This window comes from Uranotaenia lowii, chromosome 1 (genome assembly GCF_029784155.1).
Source record: "Uranotaenia lowii strain MFRU-FL chromosome 1, ASM2978415v1, whole genome shotgun sequence".
NCBI classification, from domain to species: Eukaryota; Metazoa; Arthropoda; class Insecta; order Diptera; family Culicidae; genus Uranotaenia; species Uranotaenia lowii.
The window spans coordinates 188455435-188482329 of record NC_073691.1 but is presented as its reverse complement, the minus strand read 5'-3'; the positions used below and the strand labels follow the sequence as shown (position 1 = coordinate 188482329).

At 36.4% G+C, this 26895-nt stretch overlaps 2 protein-coding genes across 6 annotated transcripts in view; one reads left to right on the top strand and one right to left on the bottom strand.

The window, feature by feature from the left end:
* The window catches only part of LOC129738228 (uncharacterized), a 53558-nt gene extending 41679 nt beyond the window's left edge, over window positions 1-11879 (top strand). The window contains exons 4-7 of the mRNA XM_055729418.1: window positions 4857-5205; window positions 10381-10489; window positions 10690-10867; window positions 11736-11879. Coding sequence (XP_055585393.1) covers window positions 4857-5205; window positions 10381-10489; window positions 10690-10867; window positions 11736-11879 — 780 coding nt within the window. The remainder of the gene's footprint in view (window positions 1-4856; window positions 5206-10380; window positions 10490-10689; window positions 10868-11735) is intronic.
* LOC129740513 (serine-rich adhesin for platelets) overlaps window positions 5406-26895 on the bottom strand; it is a 420359-nt gene continuing 398869 nt past the window's right edge. For 2 of the 5 annotated variants that reach the window (XM_055732213.1, XM_055732220.1), the window contains exons 10-12: window positions 22606-25329; window positions 22130-22326; window positions 5406-19462 (exon numbers count right to left, since the gene is read on the bottom strand). In XM_055732213.1, the coding sequence (XP_055588188.1) occupies window positions 19309-19462; window positions 22130-22326; window positions 22606-25329 (3075 nt within the window). In that variant the 3' untranslated portion in view covers window positions 5406-19308. The remainder of the gene's footprint in view (window positions 19463-22129; window positions 22327-22605; window positions 25330-26895) is intronic. The other 3 variants (XM_055732228.1, XM_055732236.1, XM_055732244.1) reach the window with 3 other exon arrangements.

The following is a 26895-nucleotide window of genomic DNA, read 5'->3' as shown; positions in this document are numbered from 1 at the left end:
GTCTAATAACATCCCCTTTTCATTATTTTTTTTTTTAAATTTTGCGCTAAATCGATCGTAATATTACAATCACTCTGTTTCAAGTGTTTCTATTACGTTTAAAGAATTGTAAAAAATTGAGCTGTTAAAAATTTATATTTATTTAAAAAATACTCATTTTACTTCCGCCTTTTCGATATGCTACGCCACACTTTTTGCGATTGTCAATTAAAAAATCAGCAAATCTGGTATCTTTGATCAAAGCTCCGATAAAATTCACAGTGTAATACTTCAATTGCTGTCGCCAGATAGCGCTATTCGTGTCTCCCGTTTTCTCGTGAAGTGGTGTATATCGGTTAAAGTATATCTGATACCTCTCGTGTTTCTCAACTGATATTACAAAATGTATGTCAAATATGTTCTTCTGACAATGTTCAACTATAATACCTCTGGTTTCTGATATTCAAAGTAAAATAAATAAATTGGAAAAAGATGTAGATCAGCTACGAAATGCTCAAAAAAACTCACCTAGTGCCTATAAAAGCTGAAATAAGAAGCTATATTTTGCACACAAGAATTTGTTTTTTGAAATTTTTTAAGATCGCGACCACAAAAATGTAAAAAAGTAGTATAAAACCCGTACTTTTCAATCAATGATCCGTCAAAATTGATCAAGTCGAACCAGATAAATTTTTTGCAATTTTAGATTAATACGGAATACAAAATTTTTGACGAATTTTCAAAAGTATCTGTTTTTGAACTTTTTACAACTTGCAATTTTCTCAGATTTTTTTGTACTTAAATTCAACTTTGCACTAGATTTTGAGTATATAAATTCAAGATTTTAGCAATCAACACACCAGAAAGCCAACTTCATACCGATTCTAGTGGTGGAGTTACATAAGCGCTTACATCTGTTTAAATTGAGAAAGTAGCATTTTCTTGAATCTGACGAATGCTTTTGTCCAATAACAAATTCAGATTTTTTTCATTTATTGTTATGAAAGTAAAGGTACAAATTTTATGTGCTTAGATAGAGAACATTCCACAGAACCTTCTCACATAAAAAATATAAAAATATCGCAAACTATTTCGATCTACATTTAATAAATAACTGCGAAGAACCAACTATGACGAATACTTATGTCCAACAGTATGTATGTATGTTGTATGTTGGTAATCCACCATGGGTGCACGGATTCACCGCAGTTTTATCAAAGTATGTTCCTTCCTGCATTCTTAAATTAATGGTTCAGCAAATATCAAATGAAGGGTGAAACAAACCCGATACCATGGCTTCATATGAGCTGTTATGAAATGTGTGTTTGTCGTGTTACTGTTTGTTTTAATTCTGGAAGAATATATCAATCATCTCCAACACTAGTTTAAAATTTATTAAATAAAAATTTAATAAATTTACAACAGGTATTCCGGCATCCGTGTATATACCTGGCCAGTTTGCAGTTGATTGATTATTCAAATATGATTTTATTTAATAATCTTACCCTTGGAGTTTTATGAAAAATTGGCTAACTTTGACCTTAGTTCTAACTCCCAGTTGAAGATTTTGCATACTCTTTCCAATCCATTCTATCACTAAACACCATCTGTCCTGTTTTCCCCATTTCCTTCACTTTCCTTACCAGCACAGAAAATCACAACGAAGAACATCTCCCCTCCCTCAGGTGTGGGTTCAGCTCCACCCAGAAATTAAAAAAACCTCAACTTTATTCTTGCTTTTCCCATCCATTTCAATTTTCTTCATAGAACTGAAACACTATTTAACACTTTCAAAGAACCATACGCCCTACATTTCTGACGAATACTTATGTCCAACAGTGTATGTAAATAATTCAAAGATTTTACCATTTTAGCATTCGGTAAAATCGTACCTACAATATTTCAGTTTCGAAATTCAAATTTAGCTAAAAATAATAACAATACCAAAAAAAAAAACAATAAAAAGGAAAGGAATTTCTAACACTGTTTCTCACTCATGATTACCACACAAACTGGACTGATAAAAAAAAACAAAATTTTCAAATCATATCATAATTGGAGTTTAAAATTTTTGATAAGTCATTTATAATTTTTACAAAAATGATGTTCTTTATTCTGAACTAGAAATTTGTTTCAAAAGGGTTTCTTAGTGAATTTAAAATAATCGAAATAGGAAAATGATAGTAATTGTTAATTTTTATTCATCTTAATTTCAATTCTTTTTTTCATTTTCAACTGAAGGGTTGTTTTAAAAATTCCTCTGTAGAATTTTGAATTTGAACAAATAGTACTTAATCGCGATTTAAAATGTGAATTTTTGAAAACTGACTAAAAAAACGATTTTGAACCTTGGAGAATTTATTCAATGGTTGATGGTTTAATTTTATTTGATAAATAGAAGAATATATTTATTATTATTTGAAAAGTGCCAGTGATAGAAGTCAAAGATAAAACCTTTTTATTAATAAAATCATCCAGTTGTCAAAATTCACGGCTTAGAAAATTCATTTTTGACGTTCAAAATAATATCTTCTTGTTCAATCATACTGACATGAAAATGTTGGGAAATGGGTCATTTCGTGAATAATCAATGAAAACTGATTAAAAATTAATAATAAGGAATTCCAAGTTTTGTTGCAAATATTGGAAGAACAAAATAAACACAAAGTAAGTTAACATTTCGCATCGTTGCTACTTCTAATCTGCTTTTAAAACTTTTTAATATTAATTTAAAAATCATTATCGATTCATAAAACACGATTTTATAAAAGAAAATAAATTAATGTTAAATCACAGGTTTGCAAACTCTAAGTATTTTGTCACTTTTGATTGAAACATTGGGTGCTGGAAAGAACAGTAGGTACTGTACTTTAAAATTCGATAAATTTATTTGAAAAATTAAACAAAATATAAAAATGTAAAACATAGGTGTTTTAAAACATTTCAGAAGGATTTTCTTTAATAAACACGTTTCACCATAACCTTTTACATAATTTAATTGACTCAAGGCAACAGGATTTTTGTTATTTTTTTAATGATTGATTTGGTAGATCTTAGCGTCTTGAACTCGAGTCTTTTATCAAATTTGGTCGAACACTTTTAGTTTTTATGACAAGGAGTTTTAAAATGTATCAGTTTTAAGTTAAATCAAACATTGATAACTAATTAACTAACAAACCTAAATATAAACTAGACATAAGTAGAATAACCTAGTTTTTTTTTTTAAAGCAATTTGTCTGTATGGTAATTCCTCATCCAAAGACCAAGTAATAAACTAAACTAAACAATCCTAAATATACTTATGAAAAATATGATTCTGATTCTGTTTATCATACTTCATCAAATTAAGAATAAATATTTTGATAAAAATGATGCATAATCTAAAAATTCAACAAAAACATCACAAGTAATTTTGACATTACTGCAGAAAATGTAAAAAAAACTTTATTTAATTTATCATTTTTGTTGAAAGCTGCAAAAAGATAACATGTATGCTTACAAAATATCTAAACTTCACTTTGGTTTAAAACTTCTTAAAAATATTATAAATGAGAAAAAGTAAAATAAAACTTGAAGTCTTGAGGAAAGTTGATAACACGTTTTAAACTTTTATTTTTAAATGATATGTTTTTGATTTATTTTTTTGTAAAAACAAAGTGCACAAATTTCTCGAATACTTTTTAATTATTTTCAAAAGGTATTTCAATCACAAAAGCTGATAGAAATATTGCATATTTTGATTCAGGGTACGAAATTATCTTTTGAATTCGTTGCACCTTAGAAAAATTTAAATTTTGTGGCCTTGTAGAAATTATGTGTTGTGTTGAGCATTTAGAGGAACAAAAAACACGAAATAAAATTAAGTCTGAAATTGGTTTGTTGAAGAATATTTCATATCAGCATAACATTTGTAATGAAATAAACGATTTTTTCTGTAAAAAAAATAGTTCGTTTGTTCTTATTTAGTTACAATTCCTCATTAAGAAATATCCATTCAGAAGAGGTAGGATTTTTGTATGTCAAGTTTCGAGTTTCTTTACAAAAAATTAATTGAAGTGCAATCAAAGTTAGTTTCAATTCGTAAACGTCGAATAGTGTTGTAGATCGAAATGTCTCAAGCCAAAGGTGATTTAAAACAAAATTCCGCCGGAGGCGAGACAAATTTCTGACTTGCTTGTTAACACTTATTTTCAAAAACATTTAAGATCAAGTAACGGTGAAAATTTAACTTGGAAAAAATCTTCATGGGGGGGGGGGGGGGGTTAACCCCTAAAACCCCCCCCTCCCCCCCGTTCGCACGGCCTTGTCAGAAGCCATTTTTAAAAGAGAATGTCTGAACTACTGGAAACAGCACCAGAATTAGCAGCCGCGTTGGATTCTTACTGTGAAAATAATTAGTTATAGGAAATAAAATAGAATAGGATTAAAATTAAAATAAGTGAACGTAAATGACAAATTGTGTATATCGGAAGTAGTAATTGAAAATAATATTGTATTCTTACTCTACTGGAACAATAAACAAACAAACAAACAAACATTTAACAGTTTGTTTGTTTTTTACCGAATAATACCCGCCATATTTACTATCCAGCCCGCAGCCGGTCATAATAGAACAAAATTACCGAACTGATCAACAAACTCCGCATGTTGAGAATTCGGTAAAATGAATTACCGAGCTCGTCGATTCCCACTTACTGTGTAAACCCCGCATGCTTTGATCTGAATTCAAAATACGAAAAAAATTACTAGTTCATTTTGACCGAAAACGAAATTCTGGCATTTTTAAACTTACAAAAATATCTTATTTGACCCACCCTAATAATGTGTTGATAAAATGTTCACATAGATAAAATGTCGAACCTCTCTCCCCCTTTCAGACGGCGAACAACCAACGGAACTGCACCAGGTCGATCTGCCCTGGGTCCCGACGGAAACCTGCGACCGGATGGTGTCCTTTCCGAAAACCAGGAGACTGCGCCACGGCATCCTGCCCTCGCAGCTGTGCGCCGGGGGCACCGAAATCGGCAAAGACACCTGCGAGGGCGATTCCGGCGGTCCACTGCAGGTCCTTTCGCGGGATCCGGTCTGCCGGTACGACATCGTCGGCATCACCTCGATCGGAGGCGTTTGTGGCACTTCGCGGAAACCGGGCATCTACACCCGGGTCTCGTACTATATCGGGTGGATCGAATCCGTCGTTTGGCGGAGGCAAAAATAAATCGAACTGTAGGAAATTTTTGGAGGGTTTTGTTTCTTTTTTTCTTCGAAGGAGGGTTCTTTCACCAATATTGTTGAAATGCGTGTTTTTGTTTTTGCAAGTATTTATTTTTCGTCAACAGAAAAACAAAGATGTCACTTTGAGTGATGCCTCTTTCATTGTTTTTTTTCTCTCTCAGGATTTTTTGTTTCCTTTTTAAAATTTTACTTTGTTTTTTTTTCATTTAGTTTGAACAATCATATGGTAAATCTAAAAACTATCTCAATAATAGCCTTTTTTCTTGTTTTTCTCATTTTTTTGTTTTGTTTGTTTCATTCTGTCCGTACTGTACATCTGTCTGTCTGTGTTCTGGTTGCAGTTGTTGGTTTCAAATGTTTTTTTTCCTTTTTGTTTTAGTTTCAAAACATATGGCATACATCACGCAGATTTTATTCCCATCGTCTTAAATAAAACTACCCAGGTTGTGTGTTTGTTGTTTTGCTTGTTTCTAAGTAACTGTGAATGTTTTCGTTTAATGTCTGTTTCAGTTTGATGTGATTTTATTGGAGTGTCTCTGTCCTTTGCAATCATCCTCGTTTTCGACTGTTCCGAGTTTTGATGTGTTCTTAATGTGTTGGGTTTTGGGTAAGGTTTTAAAAACTAACAGTTAAAACATTGAATCGATTCCGTGTCAGGATTGCCGTTATTTTTGTATGTCTTTTATTTCATTTCTCTTGTTGTTTACCAACATCCATAAAGGCAATTAGCTGTCAAGTTGCCGCCATTTTTGTTTATGTTTTCTTCTCACTTTGCTGCTCTGCTGTTGGTTCTCTTCATTCGTAATATTTCCTAATAAACAAACGCTTGTAGTTGTGATTGGTTTTTGAATCTGCTATCTGTCTGATAACGTTTCGGGTTGTAATTTCAGCTTCTTCAAGGTATCGTTTGCAGTTAGTTTTTTTCTTTCTCTTGTATGCTTGCGGCTTGTCTGTATGATGCAATAAATATACTCGATTAAAATGCTTACGTATAATTATATTTACTCACAATCACTTAAGATTAACAATCAAGAAAATTTGGATTCTGCAAAGGTAGTAAGCTCAAAGAATCGACTGGTTGTCCGGGGGTTACGATTATGGGATATCATCTTTCGAAAAGCTTGATTATCGCATTATGTGTTCGCCAAAAATTTGTGACGCGAACAAAACTTATTTATCTACTAACAATGTACACACAGAACAGAGATTGGACGAAAGTTTCGGTCAATAAACGCTAATAAAGAATATTTTTGTTGTTACGCTAGAGGATGTCTTTGACAGTTTGTTTCGTTCTCTTTCAGCTTCGCGACTATACCGTTTTTAACCTACACGGACGTTTTGGCATTTTGGTTAACCTTAACTAACTTAATCGATAAAGAAAAGGGTCAAGTTTTGAACTTGTATAACAATTGAACTACAGTAGCCACTAACTTAACAAAAATGGATCAGGGACTAGAACAGGGACAGCCGAGAGAAAACCAGTTCCTTGGGGCATAGCGTCCCGATGAGGGTTTAAAACACAGATCAGTTTAAGAATAATCGTTGAAATTTTTTTCAATATCAACGCTCGTGTTTGCTCACTAGGAAAATATTTCAACTACCTTTAGCCAATGGTTCGTGAATTTGGAAGTGCTTGGAATCAAAAATATTTTTCCGCATTTTATTTTGAATTTGTTTTCAACATTAAAAAAAGATTTGAAAGTTTTCAAGAGGATGAGAATTTTCAGAGAAACATGAGGATCAAAGAAAAGAAAAAACATACACCGTAATTATCATGAATTTCTCGAAAAAGATACAACGGCTCACTGACAGGACTTGAACCCGTTTCTCCGCTTCAGTACAACGGCGCATTAGACAACTTCACCACGGTGAACGTGATGGAATCGACCGACGCGAGCGTACAAGTCGAGCTCAATCGGTCGACTGCTGGACCTTCCACTTCATATACCTTTTTCTCGCACGTGTTCTTGCTTCCTATTGATCTCTCTTGTTTCTCTATCACCTCTTGTTTCAGCAGCACCTCCCTGTGTAACCGATCTGCTCGGAACCTTGAGCAGCAGCGTTGCCAGATTGCAAACCACTCGAATCCGTAGGTTTGACGAAAATCGAAAAATGTATTGATTTTGTCAAAATGAAACTTGATGACCTTTTTTTTTACCGTCATTGAGAATTTTCGTTTATCCGCAGAATCCCTATAATTTTTTCGATAATTCGTAGAAAATCCGTAGGAAATGCTGAAAACCCTTAAATTTTGAGCATCGCTCCGTAGCTCCATAAAAACGCTTGAAATTCTTAGATCTAAGGATAAATCCGTAGATCTGACAACACTGTTGAGCAGCACTGATTGCTTCATCGATTTAATCGTAGGTAAGTAGCGGCAAGACCGAAGCAATCGACCATGTGCACGCTCGGCTGAAATCCCGAGTCGATGGGTGGGGATCAGGGTTGCCAACTTTTTTTTTAAAATCAGGCACTTTTGAAAAAAAAACTCAGGTTACGTCAAAGTTACGGAAATTTAGTTCAAAGTTATGACTTTTTTTTGGTCGTCGCTCCAAATTTTCACTTTAGCAATGATCAGTTCCTTAATACACATTTTTCATCGTATTCGCAAAAAAATCAGGCAAAATCAGGCTTATTTTCAAAAATCAAGGACATCCAATGGCTTATCAGGTTGTCAGGCTGAGCCTCGAAAATCAGGCACATTGGCATCTCTGGCGATGATAGAGATCAATATTGTCCATTTTTTAAATTTTTTAGAAACGTCGCTGGTGAATTGGCAACAAAACACAAACTTCCGACAAACTAGTAGTTCATGTGGGTTCTACTTTGGAGGACATACCTGTTCTTGTGTCACTGCCTGACCCGATGCACCGGCTTGCCGGGAGGGAGAACGCCTGCGCCCCGAGGAGGTTGATACTGCGCGTTCGCGGAGTCCTTACTCGAGGAGGATCAATTGATGACTGACTGGCTGATCGCTGATGTGACAGCAGGACGCGGGCGAAGAATGGGCGAGGGGCTATCGAATGGCAACAATCTAACATATACTAACATTGGCATACAAGTGGAATATCTGCTCTCCACAGTTCACTTTTCTTTGTTGGAACTCGGAAATCCGGACTCCGAAGTAAAATTTAGTGCCGGTGCGTTAATAGGAGGCAAGAACACATACGAGCAGAGATGTCAATGCCCCTAATTTTCAGGTTTTCCCTGATTTTTCGAGGTTCAGTCTGACAACCTAATAAGCCATTGAATTTCCCTAATTTTTGAAAATAAGCCGGGTAAAAAGGAACAGCATTAGATACCATTACTAAAGTGAAAATGTGGAGCAACGATCACCGAAAAAAAAGTCATCACTTTGAGCTAAATTTCCGCTACTTTTTATGTATTCTGATTTTTTTACCAGTCCCTGATTATTTAAAAAAAAGTTGGCAACCCTGCATGCGAGATATACGTGGAGTGTATCTATAGAAGTTTCAGCAGTCGACCGATTGAGCTGAACTTGTACGCTCGCATCGGGCGATTCTATGACGTTAACCGTGGTGTAATTGGCTTACGCGTCGTTGTACTGAAGTGCTGATTGCGGGTTCAAGTCCTGTCGAAGAACCGTTGTATCTGTTTCGAGAAATTCACGGTATTTACGGCTTATGTTCTTTCTGTTCTTTGTTCCTCATGTTTCTCTGAAAATATCCATCATCGATGGATCTCAAAGATTTGATATTTTCAGGCGCGAAATGTATCAAGACAGAATTATTAGATTTGATTTAAAGAATTTGAATTTAAAAAAATTAAGTCTCTATACAGTGTCGTACAAATCATTTAGACCACTCTTATGTGAAAAAAAAAATCAAAATAGCTTTTAACTGCCAATTCAAATATGATTTATGTGAAACTTAGCACGAGGACTTATACTAGTGTAAAAACATTGAAAACCGCTTGCTTAACCCAATCAAAGCAACCCATTTTAGCTAAACGCACTGATAGCTGTCAAAAGTTGAAAACCAATGCGACAAAATATAGGACCAGTTCCTCGTTTTGGCTATTAAGTGTTGCTTCGACCGAATTTTGAAGAAAATTGATTGTTTCTCGGTGGCATTTTGTGTTTTGCGGATCCTAGTGAGTTTTTATCATGTAAACAAGAAGTATGTAAGTTTTAATTCTCGAATTCTAGTGGCATTCAACGAAAAATGGGTCGCGCACCTAATTGTACGGAAACACAGTGGACAATGGCCAAGGCAGGCAGCAGCCAACGCGAAATCGCAGAGTACTTGAGACGCTCTAAAACTTTCGTGTTTTATGTCCTCCGCGACCGCAAAAAATCCAAAACGACTGGACGTTCATCTGGACTGGAAACATCTGAAGGCGCGGATAAAGTTCGCACAAGACCATTTCGATTGGATCGGTTCAGAGTAGGAGAAGCAGTTACGAAATACAGTAATACCTCGATATAAAGCAACCTCTTTTTAAAGCAACCTCGATATAACGTAACCCAATATAAAGCAACTTTTGCCTCTGTATTACGTAACTTTTAAAAATGTTTCTAATTTGAATAAATATGTTTAATTTCAATACTTTTTTGTCATAAAAATATAATAATGTTGTTTATGAGCCTTGCGGTAAATTCTCAGAGGCATAAAGAGCGAATGAGCGCAAGCGTTGAAAATGTAACTCCAGTACTTTCAGTATTGTGATAGTCGCTTTTGTGCTTTTGAAAATCCAGCCTAGAGCATGTATCTCAATTTCAAATTTTAATGACTATATTTGCACCTATAGATAAGTTGCTTAAGCTGAAGTGATGTTAGGGCATGTATTCTTTTATTCAAATAAGTTTTTATGATTGCAACATTAGTTGAGCAGGATGCCAGATCAGCACCTGGTCGGAAAATCAGTAAGGAGAGGATTACTTTCATGCCATGTAACAATGTGGATGGTAGTTTCAAACTTCCATTGGTGATGATAGGGAAATTCGCGAAACCACGAGCGTTGAAAAACATTAAAGAGCTGCCAGAATACTACAGGTCCTCCAAGAACGCCTTGATGACCAGAACTTTATTTAAAGAATGGTTTTTTGAGCAGTTTGTGCCAAAAATCACCAAGTTTCTTGAAGAATCTGTTTACCTATCAAAGCTGTTCTTGTTTTAGATAATTATTCTGCGCATTTTAATGCAGATAAGCTGAAAACCGAAGATGGGTCGGTCTTCACCATATTTTTACCACCGAATACCACTGCGGCAATACAGCCAATAGACCAGATCATAATTCGAATGATTAAGTCACGGTACAGAAATCTAATGATGCGTGAAATTCAAGGTCGAGGTGGAGAGTTCGACGAAAACATAAAAAAATAAACATTAAGGATGCAATCTATTGGGTTGCACAATCATGGGATTCAGTGTCCGCAGAAGCTATCCAGAAGTCTTGGAACTTGTTGTACAACCCTTCTGAAATTGGGAACGAGTTACCACTGTCTGTTCTCAGAGAAAGGTGGAACGGAATTGCAGCGAAACTTGCTAAGACGGAAGAGATCGACGAAGAAGATGCTGAATACGCGACGTTAAATGATGACGAAATCGTTTCAAGTATCCTGCATCCTAATCATCCAGACGAGGATAACAATGTGGAGGGTTCGCAGTCAATAATAGACGATACACTGCCTGTAAGTTTCTAAAAATCTTTTTTTTTTATCATTGATGTTATCATTAATAATAATGGTAATTTACATCTCCAGACACAATCGAGTTTACAAGAAGATGACAGTTGTTCACGAAAGTTAGAGCAGTCCGCTTTGAACGGTTTTGATGTGGCTATCAAATATGCAGAGGAGAACGGTTGGCCGCTTAATATGCAATTTTCATTGCGGCGGATTTGGTCAAAAGTTATGGACAAAATAGTAGGAGAACAGATTTAACTTAATTGTAAAATTGTGAAAAATATGTATGTTTGTCGGAATCATCACTTTAACTGTTTCTGAAAATGTTTGTCGAAATTAATCAAACAAAATTGTTGAGTTTGTGACAAAAATATTTTTTTTTACGTTTCTTAAATCCGCACAAACAGAATTAAGAATCAACTTTTTCACATTTACGATCACTATCGATGCTCCAAAGGACCATTTTTAGTAGTGTTTCGATATAACGTAACTTCGATATAAAGCAACGAAAAAAAAAATTTCGTTGCTTTATATCGAGGTAGGTATTACTGTACACTGTGGTCGGATGAGAACAAGGTAAACCTCAGCGGCTCTGACGGAAAAACTTGGGTTCTGTGGGATATTGATGAATTTGGGAGGAAATTGATTTATTGGCAAAATGTGTCATTATCTAGTGAATTGGCAACCCATCATGCCAATTCGTCGACCTCATAAGCGAATCCTCTCTTCGATGACGGTCCGTCGACGAACAACGGTTGGTCTCTCGTCAATCTTGTGTCAACGTCGCCATCAGACGGAAGCCATTTTACGAACGAAGCGTCCAAAATACGCTGCGTCCTTCTTTAGTCCGTGAATTTGAAGACAAATTCCACAGGTTCATCGTCCAACAACCTGCGCTTACATGCCACAGTATACCAAGAAGACTTTCAAGCATGGAGGAGGAAATACTATCGTGTTGGGGTGCTTCTCCCGGTTTGGATTTGGCCCCCTGTATTGGGTGGATAAGATCATGGATTAGAACCTCTACGCTCAAATCCTAAGGGATGTTATGCTGCCACACGCCGAGTGGGAGATGCCCCTGAAATGGCATTTCATGCAGGATAACGATCCGAAACATTCTGCCAAGACCGTCAAAAAGTGGTTCCAGGATAACAAAGTCGATGTCATGGAGTGGCCAGCGCAGTCATCGGATCTTAATCCTATAGAAAATGTATGGAAGATCGTGAAAAGGTCGGTGTACACGAAGAAGTGGAAAAATAAGCAGGAATTGTGGGAGAGGATCCAAGCTTGTTGGTACGCCATCCCTGTCACCACGTGCCAGAAGCTGGTGGAATCCATGCCAAACCGGGTGCGTGAAATGATGCGTAACAAAGGTTACACGACCAAGTACTAACTCTTGAAGTTTTTCAACATATTCATCAGCGAACATTCTTGTTGTTTAACTACAGATTCTATAAATTTCTTTGAACAATGCAAATACAATATTTTAAATGGATTAAAACACTGGACCTGATTATTTTTCTCTAAGTTTCGTCACTTTCTGTTTTTGTTTGAGCAGTGGTTTTAATGTTTTGTCCGACACTGTAGTTTAAAAGATGAAATCTGCTGTGAAAAACGAACATGAGCCCACCCAACACATATGACTTAGTTAGGTAGTTGTTAATATATCTCCATAGCAACGCGTTAAACACGACCACACACAAACAAAATGAAAACAAATCTTAAGTTCAATTCACCTAACTTATCGCTAGTAGCTTACATAAAATTAAAAACAAATTGAATGTTTAATCGCTTAAATCTAAGAAAAACTAAAATTCAGCAGGTATTAATTTATTCGTTCGTCCTAGGTAACTCCTTATCGAAAATAAATAAACATTAACAAAGATCATAACTTGAACGAGAACGGCTACCCGACGACTTTCCGAGGAGAAAAAACAAACTCTCTCTTGCATCGTGTTTCTACGGTAGCGAAGCACAGCAAGCGTCGTTGTTGTATAGAACTCTTGAATGTTGTTGTGTTTGTGTGTTTGTATTCAATTTACAGCTATTTTTTGTCTTTCCTATCTTTTGTTTTCTGTCTGTAACCACTCAAAGAAAGTGTTGGCTGCTTTGAACATTGAAGCCCAAACGCTTCAACGAGAACGAGAACGGAAGTGAAGAGCGCGCGCGCGAGGAAAGAGAGTAAGACAGCCAGAGATTTCGAGCGTTGGAGACACATCGACTGACGTTTGCGATTTTCCTTATTTATCTTCCTTTGGTTATGAGACAGTCATGGCCAGGTGTGGGCATCCTATTTACAAACAAGTACAAAAGTGCGACGGCGGCGTGTTGCCGCTCGCCGGGATTTAAGTTAGGGATTCTTTTTAAAAGTTTTTTGTTTTTTTTTTCTGCTTACTTCTGTTTCACGTTCGCCATTTTTAAGGTGCAGGATTGTCATATAATATTACTTTTCAATGTTTTCACTGTTTTTTTGTGTGTGTTTTTGCTTCCTTCAGGGTGGCCAATCAGCCATATTGGCAACAAGGTTCTTATGTCTTTTTTGTCCATTATAATCTTTTTCTGGTTGGTTTCTTTTATTTTGTAAAGTTTGAGTGCGAAAAATTTGCTTACAAAAATGTCCGATGTACAATCACATTTACAACGTGGGCTGTTTTCGATTTCATTTGTTATGTTTTTTTTGGCAACACTTTAGGTTATTGTTTGTTACATTCCTTTGGAATTTCTTCCGCACGTTCCTCCTTCTCTGCTTCCATTTCACCCTGACTAAGGTACACTCATCGAACTGGAACCAGTTCGCTTTCGACAGCGTTTTCTATTATCTTGACGTGTTTAATTTTTTCTCGAAAATTAACCTTTAGCCTATACACAACTATCCATTTTGTAGATTAATTTAAGGTACAACACTGTTCGTATTTTTCCTTCCATGTCTTAAAAGTACGAGAGCCTTTTATTTCATTTAAACGTTACCGTACTATAATTACAGAATAGGTTGCGTCTTCTTAACGTGTTCAATGGTTTCATTTTAAAAATTTACACTTTAATATCAATCTTATCTTGTTCTTGGTAATTTCTTCTTGCTTCATTTAAGATTACTTTTGTGTTTAAATACATTTTTTCTTTTGTGTTTGCTTCTAGAAAACTGATATGTTTCAACTATTATCTCATTTTTCTTTCATTGTAATTATCATGTTTCATTCTCCTAAAGTTTTTCTTTCGTGTGTTTATGTATATGTTTTGTCCTTCGCATAATTTCTGGTACGGGACGAGTTTTTACTTTTTTTTTGCTAATCGAATTGCTAACCGAAATTCAACTTAAGTGTTCATAGTTTGATTTCTGTGAAATTCTGCAAACTTAACGAGAAGAAAAGTGGTAAGTGGATGGTAAATGGTAAATGTCGTTAGTACAATACAGTAGTAGTGTGAATAAAACTCTATGAATTCTCTTATTTTAGGCCACAGTTTTCTGGATCTCGGACTTTCGATTCGTGTTTGTTTTTTTAATTACTCTTTTTTGCGTATAGATTCATGTGGATTGTAGCTTTAATCTTATGTTTTAGTTTGCTGTCCGATGGTTGAACAAATAGAAGGAACCGATTTTCCAATAAATTTTGTCGCCTAGTTTGATTGGAAGATGATTGACTGTAAGCTGATTTGATAAAAAATACCGGACTTCGATTATAATTCGGTAATCCTATGGTAGTAGACTGAGTTGATTTAGGATCATTTTTGAATTTCTCAAACTTTTCTGGGGTCTGAAAAGTTTCGTTTTGGTTCAAAACTCATCCATGATTTTTTGCAGAATTTTTAAGTAACATTTACATGAGAAAATTTGAACTTTTAGGTTTTTTTAGGGAAATTGAATATTTTGTACTGAAGAATCATCATCCTTATTGTTTCTTCTATGAAACCGAGAATGCTTATGGTTTTTCAATTTATACATTCTCTAAAGGAAATTTTTCGCTGAACAACTTTGTCGGAGGCCGTAGCTTCGCATATAGTTAGACAAAAAAGTTATTAGGTATTGGATAGAGGTATTTCGCAACAAACTTTATTATACATTTAATATATATTATTGAATCATCGCAAAAAACTCGAAAAAAACAGCATTTACCTGCACAAGTTACATACATATTTTCAACTTCTTGCTTAAGCGATAAGAATTATACATACATGGACGATATTCAACATCTTATTCGTACATCCAGAAGGTATGCGAGAGAGTTTTGCTCTAAATGCATGCAATGCCAGCTACAATATTTGATGCTTCTCAAATTTTTCCAATCAACCATCTGATTTTTAGCAATCTGGTTGCACTGCTTATCGCAGAGAGAGGAACAAGGTTGTTTTCTCACTTGAATTTCGCGCGAGAAAACAAATTTACAAACATGGCGGACTTTTTATCATATCCGATTCATACCGACTAAAATTACCGATTTTTACGATCGTTCATTTATTTGGAAGAATTGCGATTCGCATTATCATTTTTAACGATTTGAGCTAACATTTCTTATGCGAATTTATGTTATGCTGGGAAACCATAAATTCAATTGGCATCACTGCTGAGTGCCTAGCGAGGTATTGCAAGGCTTCTTTTCATGCAATACTCCGCGAGGCACCAACAGTGATGTCAATTGAATTTATTGTTTTTCAATGCCGAAATACATACCCCTTTTAAACAGCTAACTACAGTCTTTGACAATGTAATTCAGTGAAAAATTTCCTATAGAGAATTTAAAAAAATTGGCACAAAAGCCATTAGCAGGCTCGGTTCTATAGTAGAAACAAAAATTATGTTGATTTTTGAGTACAAAACATTGAATTTTCCCATATAAACCTCAAAGTTCAAATTTACTCATGTAAATGATTTTTAAAAATTATGCGAAAAATCTTGTATGAATTTTGAACCAAAACGAAGCTTTTTAGACCCTAGAGTTTGAGAAATTCAAAAATGACCCCAAATTGACTCAGTCTTCTGTGGTTGTATTCTACAATTTAGGAAATAAAAATCCCAATATGTGTCTTTATGTTATTTGTCGTGAAGCTTTTTCAATTCCTGTTCAATAGACTTTCTTCACGTGGACCTTAGATATGCGAAACTAGAGCTCTACGTGAGCTCTCGGTCTTTCTTTGTGATTTCGATCCACCCACTCGCTCAAACCATTACTAAAATAAACTTAAAATGCAAAATTTTCCATCAACAACGATTGAAAAACGTGGTCAATTGTGAACATTGAAATTTTACACGAATGCCGTTTGGTTTGAAAAGTATTCCAGCTGGTTTCCAGAGTGTAACTTTTCAATCGAAGCAAGCTTTGAATTTAAAGCTGAAACTTCACACGAATGTCATTTGGTTTTAAAAATACACCGGCTGGTTTTCAGAGTGTGTATTTTTTTTGAATCGAAGTAAGCTTTGAATCGTAAAATAAAACTTTTCACGAATGTTGTTTGGTTCGAAAAATGACCCCTCTAGTTTTCAGAGAGTTTTTTTTCTGCATACCGAGCGCTTGTATGAGTCAATCATTCCCCAATACAGTACCGGGCCAAAAGCTACTTCTGTCTGGTAACTGTTGGTTCGCTTTGAGCGGAACGGAAATCATCAAATTCCGGGAAATTGAACTACCATTTTCGTTTCATGTTTTTGATTACACTTCCTGATAAACTGTTTTTTATTTACTGTTATCTTTGTATATAATTTTTTAATCTCTTTGTTTCTCATTTTTTTCACTCACCGATTTTGAACTAATATCACAATCAATAGAAAAGCTACAGATTAAATTTAAATATTCTCGTTCACTACTGTTTTGTTTCAAAGTTCATTCCGCGCCAGATTTGGTTTTGATCACGCATTTTTCCCTTCTACGCTTCCTAACACAACGAGAAATAATTATCCTTCAAAATATATACCGTTTCGTTATGTTTTCTTTTATTTTGATTTGCTCTTGCCTTCAAAGGTAATATTCGTCCACCTCGAGGCATATTTATTCCTTCACTGTTGCTGAGAGTGAGTGTATTTTTGTGTGTGTGTGAAGTGAAGTTAGAACTGATTAAAATTTTACACGTTTATTTTAATTCTTTTCTTCTTTTTTTCTGTTGTTTTATCTAGCACGTCCAATAAGAAAAGTGTAGACTATATTTTCAGAAAAGATTAGCGGTTTTCCTCTTTTCCAGTTGCTTTTGTTAAGTTCAATTGTTTATTAAATAACTTTTGTTTTTTGTTTCATTTGAGTGAGCGAGTTATTGCCTTTTGATTTTCTCGAGTGATTTCTTTTTGTCCATATAGGTTTTAAAAATTCAGTGTCGAATCGAATAATCATAATAATGATGAGAATTATAGTAATAATTTGAGCTTTTTTCTTAGGAATTGTGTATGTGTGTATATATATACTGGATTTGCTTCCGGATTTCCATTTCCTACAACTTCTATCTCTCAGAGTAAGATTAAAAAACAACCTTGGTTATCGAAAGATTTAAAATCAATTGGCATTCTCGGGTTTCATTGTTTGAGCTGAACAAACGAATAGAAGTTTCAGTTTCGTAGTTTTTGGTTTTTTGATGCAACAATCTAAATACGCTGATTTGCTTTGCAGAATTTAACTTGTGTTTTTGTTTGTCTTTCCTTACCATTTAAATATATAATAATATATATCCTTTGTCACATTTGTTATGGTTTTTAATTATTTTTTTTTATGTGTAATGCATGGTATTTCTGGAAAGATTCCTCTTATATAATGGTAATAATATATATGTATATATATAGAATTAGGGACATCGATCAACACTTAAGATCTAGGTACAACCATGTTATTTTCTTCGTCATTTACCGTTTGTGTGTGTGTGAGTGAGAGATTAAAGGGTTAGGTAACGACTTTTTTTATTCTACAGGTGTTTGCGTTTGCTTTTATTTTTCTTTGTCTAACTTCAGAGGAAAGAGAAATTGTATGTGAGTATGTTTTCTTTCAGTGAATGCAAATTGTGTAGAAAAAGTTGCTTACAGGGTTTGTTTTGAACATCTTTCGTTAAAAATCTATTCCCGTTCTTGACTGGGCTACGATAATACTGGACAGATTCAAAAGATATCTACAGAGAGCTGAGAAAGAGACTCCTAAGCTTGTGATTTGCATAAATGGATTCCGATTTCAAGAGCGTTAGAAAAAAGGGAAAACTTTAGGGGAAACAAAATCGAAGCAGCCAAGGGATAGCTTAGGTCTGCAAAGTTGAACGAAATGGCGGGCGAATCAAGTTGCTTTTCCTTTCTCTTATTCTTCTTGATATCTAACTGGGTAACCGATGATTGACACAGATGCTTTCTTTTGCTAACACACTTTCGTTATAATTTCTGTCTACAACAGGTTTCCGTTTTGAGTCAGATTCTGACTTGGCTAATAAAAGAAGGCCACGCCCATTCATTTTGAGTTTACATTTTTCGTTTAGTGTTTTTTTTTGTTTTTCGGTAATCTGGCCACACTGCCAACTAGAAATGCGTTCCGGTGTCTGTGTTTTTTCTTCTCGATTGTAAGTTTCAGTTTGCTAAAAACAGTTTAAAAGAATTTGCCGGTTTTTTTTTCAATGACCTTATCCGCTATATTTACATATGTGATAAAAATTTCGCGCAAACTGGCAACACTGGTTTACTTTCCTTTTTTCACTCGACTCCAGTTCTTAATCTCTAGCGAATGAGAACATGAAATAGAGAAACAGATCTTCCCAACCCTAATGTGTAGAAATGTCAACAACAAAAAGTATACAAAACCCTTTACTTATTTTTCTCTTACACGCTAAAATAGTAGAATAGAGTTCTTTTTGTTTGCTTCTGCAAGTTTTCCTTTCACAATTCAAGGATAAATCACGGAAGTATTGGCTAAATGTTCGGGTTCGAAGTTTTCAAAAACTTCGCGCTCCCGGTTTCATCTCTAGTGTATATGGATATTTAAGTATATAGATTTCTTACTTTTTTGATGCTTGTGATCATACTTATACGATGAGCGTAGTTGTAATTTGACATTTTGCTTTCGATTCTGTGCCGCCGGAAGCCATCGGCCCTTCGGCTAGCCAGTTTTATTCGTTTTTCGTCGTGCTGTTGTGTTGAAATTTGCGTTTAGTAAGATGATTGATTTTATTGTTTTTTTTTCTTTAATTCTGTGGGATCATTCACATCTAATTGTTTTAGAAAACAACCTCGGTTACGGTGATTTGCTTAGGTTTTTTTTTGGGGGAAAATTTGTGTTTGTTTGCTTTTGCTCATTTTGGTTTCGGGTTTTTCACTCTTCACTGTTGCCAGGTCTTCGGGTTTCACATCGATTTTGGAGATTGTCTCAAACTGCTTCGTTTTTTGCTGATGGTAAACACACGTACCCAGTCTTGTTTATGTCTTTTATGTCGCTTTTTAACTATTCCTTTCCTATTTGAGTTTGTTGATGCAGATTGTTGGCTGTCACCTTGACGTCTGTTTACGTTGCTTGTGTCTGCTGTTGTTGCTGTTGCTGTTGCTGTTGCATCAACTGTTGCTGGTGTAGTTGAAGCTGATGCTGCAATTGATCACTGGCATCTTGAGGACGGTGAGACTTCATGTGGGCACTTCGACTTTTTACCTTATTAAAAACCCTAGTAAAAATGATTTAAAAAGGTGACAATCAGTAATAATTTGAAAGTATTTAGGGTGGTGGATTCTTGAAATTGATATTTGAGCTGAATGAGTTTAACTGATAAATTATAATGTATGAAACCAATATAACAATGTTAATAAGACTGATCATTTCATGTTTCCGTAAAATCACAAGGATCCGATGTAGCCGATAATCGTGAGCACGATACTCTCTCAGCAGATATGCCATTCCGAGACAGTAACTTCTTAAATTTTTCCTACAACACGCATACACATAAGATGGCTGAGCTGTAGTGTCGTCAACGATCGTCAGCCGACTTGCAATCTTCAGTTGAAGGTCCCGTCGGATCAAGAGGATCAACTTGAGGAGTTTTCTGAAGGGGCACTTCACGAATTAACGTTGGATCTTGAGGACCGACTTGAGGAGTGTTCTGAAGGTTTACTTTACGTTGGATCGGGAGGACTAATATGAAGATTGTACTTATGGTTTTTTACGCTGGATTGAGATGACCAACATGAGGAGTATTCTGAAGGTTTAATTCATAATTTTACGTGGATTGGGATGACCAATATGAGGAGCATTACGAAGGTTCACATCATGAATTTACCTTGGATCGTGCGGACCATCTGAAGGTTCACTTTATGTATGTACGTTGGATCGGGAGGACCAACATAATAAGTGTTCTGAAGGTTTACTTTACGTTGAGTCGAGAGAATCAACTTGAGCAGTGTTCTGAAGGTTCACTTCATGATTTTACGTTGGATCGAGAGGACCAACATGAGGAGCGTTTTGAAGGTTCACTTCACGAATTTACGTTAGAGCGAGAGGACCAACATGAAGAGTGTTCTGAAAGTTTATTTTACGTTGCTTCAGAAGGACCAACTTGAGGCGTGTTCGAAGGTTCACTTCAAGAAGTTACGTTGGATAGGGAGGACCAACATGAAGAGCGTTCTGAAGGTTCTTTTTATGTTGGATCGAGAGGATCGACTTGAGGAGTATCTGAGGGTTTACTATAAATTGGATCTGGAGGACCAACTTGAGAACTGTTCTGAAGGTTCACTTCACGAATTTACGTTGGATCGGGGGACCAACATAAAGAGTGATCTGAAGGCTCACTTCCCAAATTTAAGTTAGAGCAGGTGGACCAACATGAAGAGTGTTCTGAAGGTTTACTTCACGTTGGATCGAGAGGACCAACATGAAGGGTGTTCTGAGGGTTCACTTCATGAATTTAAGTTGACTCGGGAGGACCATCATGAAGAGTTTTCTTAAGGTTCTTTTTACGTCGGATCGGGACGACCAACATGAGGAGTATTCTGAAGGTTCACTTCACGAATTTACGATGGATCCGGAGGACTAAGATGATGAGTGTACTGAATCTATAAAAAATGAATGGTGTCTCTTTTTTAACACAAATATTTGTTTTTTTCTGATCATTTCAGTTTGTTGGTTTTTTTAAAGATTTAAATTTCGAATAACATTAGAAAGTATGTGGAAAGAAGTTAAAATAATGAGTAAATAAGTCAACAGCTCAAATAAAAAATCGCAAGAAATTCACACCAAATTCATCATTGTCTAGCGATAGAGGGCAGAAATGTTAGTGTTGCTGTTGTTGAAGGAAAAGGATGATTTCATGTTATTGTTTACTGTAAAAGTAGTTAGTTGTTAAAGGTGTTTGTTCTCGGGTGGCAAAGTTTCCGAGAACGCTAAGAAAGGCATGAAATGGCTACGGGGGATGCAATTGTTTGGTGGGTGCGTTGGTTTGGTTGCTATCCATCGCTGTTACAGTATGTTCAGTAAGTTGGGACGCAGCACACAGACAAAATGTATATGTATATCTAGATGTAAATATGTACACAAACACACACTGACATAAGAAGCGGCACTGAAATGTTTTATTTTTTTGGTTTTTCTAATTCTCTCTCTCACTGATTTGCTATCTATCATTTTCGGAACTACATTGTTTTTCTTCTTTTCTTTTGGCACGCTTAAACAGACATTCTGATGAAAGACAGGCGCAAGTAAGGATAGATAGATGCGGTAGAAAGAGACAGACACACGATTGTTTTTAACCTTCAATGGACTCCCTAAACGCCTATTGTGTTCTCGTAAGCTGCTCTACTATCAAAAGTTGCTGTACAATGTTATGTGGCAAGGTGTGAGTGTGTTTGTGTGATAGGTCAGTAAAAGCTACAGTTATTGGTTTTGTTTGATGTTATCAGTCAACTAAATTGGCTCGAACTACAGACGGCACCAATACTAGAATAACCACTAATTGGTTGGACGATCACAACATAGAAAAAGACACAAACTCGCTAGAGTTAGGGCTAGAAACACACATTTGGCTCCCTAGAAAGTGTACGAAAGAGATTTTTTCGGTGAAAGTAGCTCAGCCTCAGCTGCCTAAATCAATCTGATACTGTTCGTTCTGATTCTTTCCAGTTTTAGCAAAACTAAAGCATAATACGGAAGATTACTTCAAACTAAAGAGAACGCTATTCAGTCAACAATAGAGAAGAGATAGACGCGCAGCGCATAGTTTGTTTACTGTTTATTATATTTTTTTTTTCATAAAATTGTTTGCTGTTCGTGTGTGTTTTTCCTTTTAGATTGTTGTTGTATTTTTTTTTGCTAATTAAACGTTCATTTACTGGGGTGATCTTACTTGCCGCACACCTTGCAGGGATAATCGTCCTTTGTCGGTATGTGGTTGTTAGTAGTAGGGTTAATGGGATTACCGGAGGCGGTAGAGGAAGCACTCAAGAAATTACCATTTTGCAAAGTGCCCCCGAGCTGCGTCGCCGAGCGGCCAATACAGTGGATTCGGATGTGGCCGTGCAGGGCGGCTTTGGACGAGAAGCTCTGGAAGGATGGAAGGACGAGAGACAAAAGAGAAAGCATGGCAGTTGGTTTGTTTTTAGTTAGTCGAAGCATTTGACAAGAAGAAATTGGCATCTCTGAAATTGGACAAGACAATTTAGAAGATACACCTTCCCCCTCTGAGCAGAAAAATTTTGACAGCTTTTACAATTGGAATTTGTTTTGTATTTTTTTTCTATCTATAGGGAAAGTCACTTCTATCAGTTTTGTCCATTTTCAGATTTGTGATTGAGACGATAAAAAAAAGGTTCGGCTACTCACCGCTGAACAGTCGGGAACTTCGCAGACGTGCGGTCGCACGTCGCTTCCACTGTTGGAGCTGCTACTGCTACTGCCTCCACCTACTCCAACCGTGACCGTCTTGCTCGTGTAGCCGATGTGATCCAGCAGCAGATCGTCGGCGCTGGCATTCAGGTTGATGAACTTCATCGAATTGTCCCCGTGCTGCAGCAGATGGGTAGTTTTGTAGTCGACGCAAAGCTTTTTCCAGAAGTAGTACAGCTGGACGCAGTCACTGGTCGATTTGCCGGGTAGAAGTTCGGAGGCGATCCGATGGAAGTCCTTGCCGTACAGTTCCAGCCCGTGGATAAACTGTTCCATTTCCTGAGCGGCCCATCGTCGGTGAATGTTGGAGGGAGCCGTTTGCATCAGGTTAAGAATGGCGATGTGGATTTCGCCCTGGGCTTCCAAGAGCGATTTGAGGGCACTTTCCTCCGAGTGACACCCGAGTGGGACGGCCGAGGAACGGGAGAGCTCGACGAAGCGGGCGACCTGCTGATCGTTCTGGATCAGGGTGGGGTCCCACTGTTGATGATCGAGGTGCCGAGAGAGGGTGTGATAGGTCGGTCGGTGGCACTCGGGGATGTTGGCTTGGTAGTCGTGGCCGAGGTTAATTCGAGGCCGTATTGGGAGGGGTGGTTCGCTGAAGATGTCACAGGTATCGTCGACGGTGGAGTCGGAACCGGGAAGGTTGGAGAGGGAGATGGTCGAGAAAAGTCCCGGAGCTGTACGGTTGGGGTTTAGCATCGGTTGAGGTGTGTAATGTGTTACGGGAAGTGCTGTGGCTGATTTGCGTAACTTTGAGTGGTAGATTGGGGCCTTTCGGATTGTTACAGTGGGCAACATCGTTTGGGAAGATCGTTTGCGCAAAAGGGCGCTTTGGAGCTTCGAGGAGCTGTTGTTGTTGTTGTTGTTGCCGCTGATGCTGCTACTGGTGCTACTAGTGGACGAGATGCTACTGGGGCTGAGAAACACGGAGTCGCCGGTGTGGGCGCTGTCTTTTGGAATCGGTTCTGTTTGTACGGTTAGTGGAATTTTTTTGATATCACTTGTGACTTCTGCGTCGATTTTTAGCTTTTTGGCACTCGGTGGTGAGAATGTGTTGCTGCCGGATTGTTGCTGCTGCTGTTGCTGTTGTTGTTGTTCAAAGAGAAACTTTTGATGCTGTCTATGGGCGAAATCTTTCGGAGATGATGATAGTAGAGGGTCTTCCGAGTTGGGCATCATCTGGGATTGCAGCGAGGAGAGCCCATTCAAGTAGTAGAGATCAATATCGGACTCGGCAATGACAACATCTTCATCGCTCGGGAGCACCTCTTCGAGGGCTTCTTTGACTTCCTCTGCACTGGACATGGTGGCAGAGAAAAAAGCATTGGAGAGAGGAGAGGAAGTGTTGCGAGTTTCGTTGATGAAGACTTGGGCTTCATCTAGAAAATCCAAGTTTATTTTAGAGGCGGCATTAGCTTCGTCCTGATCTCGGATGGTATTGGACGAATCGGTAGATTGTTTGTTCGACACCGTACTCTCGACAAAAAAGCTGTCTTCGCTTTTGAACAGTTCGGCACAATGATCATCGAGAATGTTTTTACTGTTCCGGAATATATCGTGATTTTCATCCAGCAGTTCATTTTTGAGGGCTTGAATCTTCTCGTCATGTTTGTTGTCTGTCTTGAAGAAGTTATCATCGAGCAGGTTGGAGGTTGCGTTTCGCTTATCGTCGAAGAATGAACTGGCGTCTGAGAAGTGACGAGAGTCGTCCAAGAATGGCGACGCTTGGGCTACCGGTTCGTGAGAGGCTGGAGGTGTTGGGTAGGCTAAAGGTGACGGTAGTGGTGAGCTGGAAGTTTGGCTGGCGGAAGGATCGCTGTTCGAGACATTGCTGGCATTGTACAGGATGAAATCTTTGGAATGGAGTGTGCTGAACTCTGCTAAACTCTCAGGTAAAGGAGAGTCCAGAACCGCTTGCAGCTGTCGAGAGGGGGTAAAACTTTGCTCATTTATGGTTGTGTAATCGGAGAGGGAAGCTATCTCGTCCAGCTGCTCGGTTGAGGAAGAATCTTGCAGCAGCTGAATGGAATCGACGGCCTGCAATAGCATGGTCGTATCGCTAACACTGTATACGTCGTTATCACTAAAGAAGGCAGCGGCACCGGTGGCATCAGTTGAGTAGGCTAAAGTGAACACGTCCGCACTGCCGGAAGGCGCTTGTGATATCGTGAGTGAGAGAGGCGTAGAATCCACAGCCGAAGACGACGAAGACGATGAAGAGTTACCAAGGGAGGTCGTTGAATTGGTGGTAAGGATCGCCGAGCTCGACGTGGAGCTATTGGCAATGGACAAAGCCAAGGGAGAACTAGAGCCAGGCGTTACAGGGGCACTGTTGAGGACTACCGTTCGGGTCTGCTGAGTGGCGGCTGTCTGAGTGGTGGTGATCGCTAGCTGACCAGGGTCGGAACAGGTACGCTTGACCGCCACTTTCGTTCCTCGCTTGAGCAGTTCGATCAGGGTGGCATCCTTGACTTCGGTCCCTGTCGACTGGGAGCTCATAGCCACCTTCGGGTTGATGATCTGCGTCGTTCCATTGTGGGTGGAAACGATCGCTACCGTACCCGGTTTGGGTGATAGAAGAGCTTCGCTAGCTTCCAGCAACCGTCGAGCAGTTAGCGGAGGTGCCGGCACTACGAATGAACCCTTCAACAACAGATTCTAAAGTTATCAAATGGGGAAGAACATCACTGGAATTAGAACACCAAACACCGAAACATGCTAACTACTACTAGATCTACACACTAGGGTAGCGCATGGTTTAATATCATTTTTGTCATTTTTTGTCATTTTTGTCATTTTTATAATTTTTGTAATTTTTGTAATTTTTGTGATTTTTGTCATTTTTGTAATTTTTGTAATTTTTGTAATTTTTGTAATTTTTGTAATTTTTGTAATTTTTGTAATTTTTGTAATTTTTGTAATTTTTGTAATTTTTGTAATTTTTGCAATTTTTGTAATTTTTGTAATTTTTGTAATTTTTGTCATTTTTGTCATTTTTGTCATTTTTGTAATTTTTGTGATTTTTGTCATTTTTGTAATTTTTGTAATTTTTGTAATTTTTGTAATTTTTGTAATTTTTGAAATTTTTGTAATTTTTGTAATTTTTGTAATTTTTGTAATATTTAATTTTTGTAACTTGTGTAATTTTTGTAATTTTTGTAATTTTTGTAATTTTTGTAATTTTTGTAACTTTTGTAATTTTTGTAATTTATGTAAATTTTGTAATTTTTGTTATTTTTGAGATTTATGCAATTTTTTTATTTTTGTCATTTTTGTCATTTTGTAATTTTTCTAATTTTTTGTCAATTTGTAATTTTTATAATTTTTGTCATTTTGTTATTTTTGTAATTTTTATCATTTTTATAATTTTTGAAATTTATGCAATTTTTTATTTTTTGTATTTTTTGTATTTTTTGTAATTTTTGTCATTTTTGTCATTTTTGTCATTTTTGTCATTTTTGTCATTTTTGTCATTTTTGTCATTTTTGTCATTTTTGTCATTTTTGTCATTTTTGTCATTTTTGTCATTTTTGTCATTTTTGTCATTTTTGTCATTTTTGTCATTTTTGTCATTTTTGTCATTTTTGTCATTTTTGTCATTTTTGTCATTTTTGTCATTTTTGTCATTTTTGTCATTTTTGTCATTTTTGTCATTTTTGTCATTTTTGTCATTTTTGTCATTTTTGTCATTTTTGTCATTTTTGTCATTTTTGTCATTTTTGTCATTTTTGTCATTTTTGTCATTTTTGTCATTTTTGTCATTTTTGTCATTTTTGTCATTTTTGTCATTTTTGTCATTTTTGTCATTTTTGTCATTTTTGTCATTTTTGTCATTTTTGTCATTTTTGTCATTTTTGTCATTTTTGTCATTTTTGTCATTTTTGTCATTTTTGTCATTTTTGTCATTTTTGTCATTTTTGTCATTTTTGTCATTTTTGTCATTTTTGTCATTTTTGTCATTTTTGTCATTTTTGTCATTTTTGTCATTTTTGTCATTTTTGTCATTTTTGTCATTTTTGTCATTTTTGTCATTTTTGTCATTTTTGTCATTTTTGTCATTTTTGTCATTTTTGTCATTTTTGTCATTTTTGTCATTTTTGTCATTTTTGTCATTTTTGTCATTTTTGTCATTTTTGTCATTTTTGTCATTTTTGTCATTTTTGTCATTTTTGTCATTTTTGTCATTTTTGTCATTTTTGTCATTTTTGTCATTTTTGTCATTTT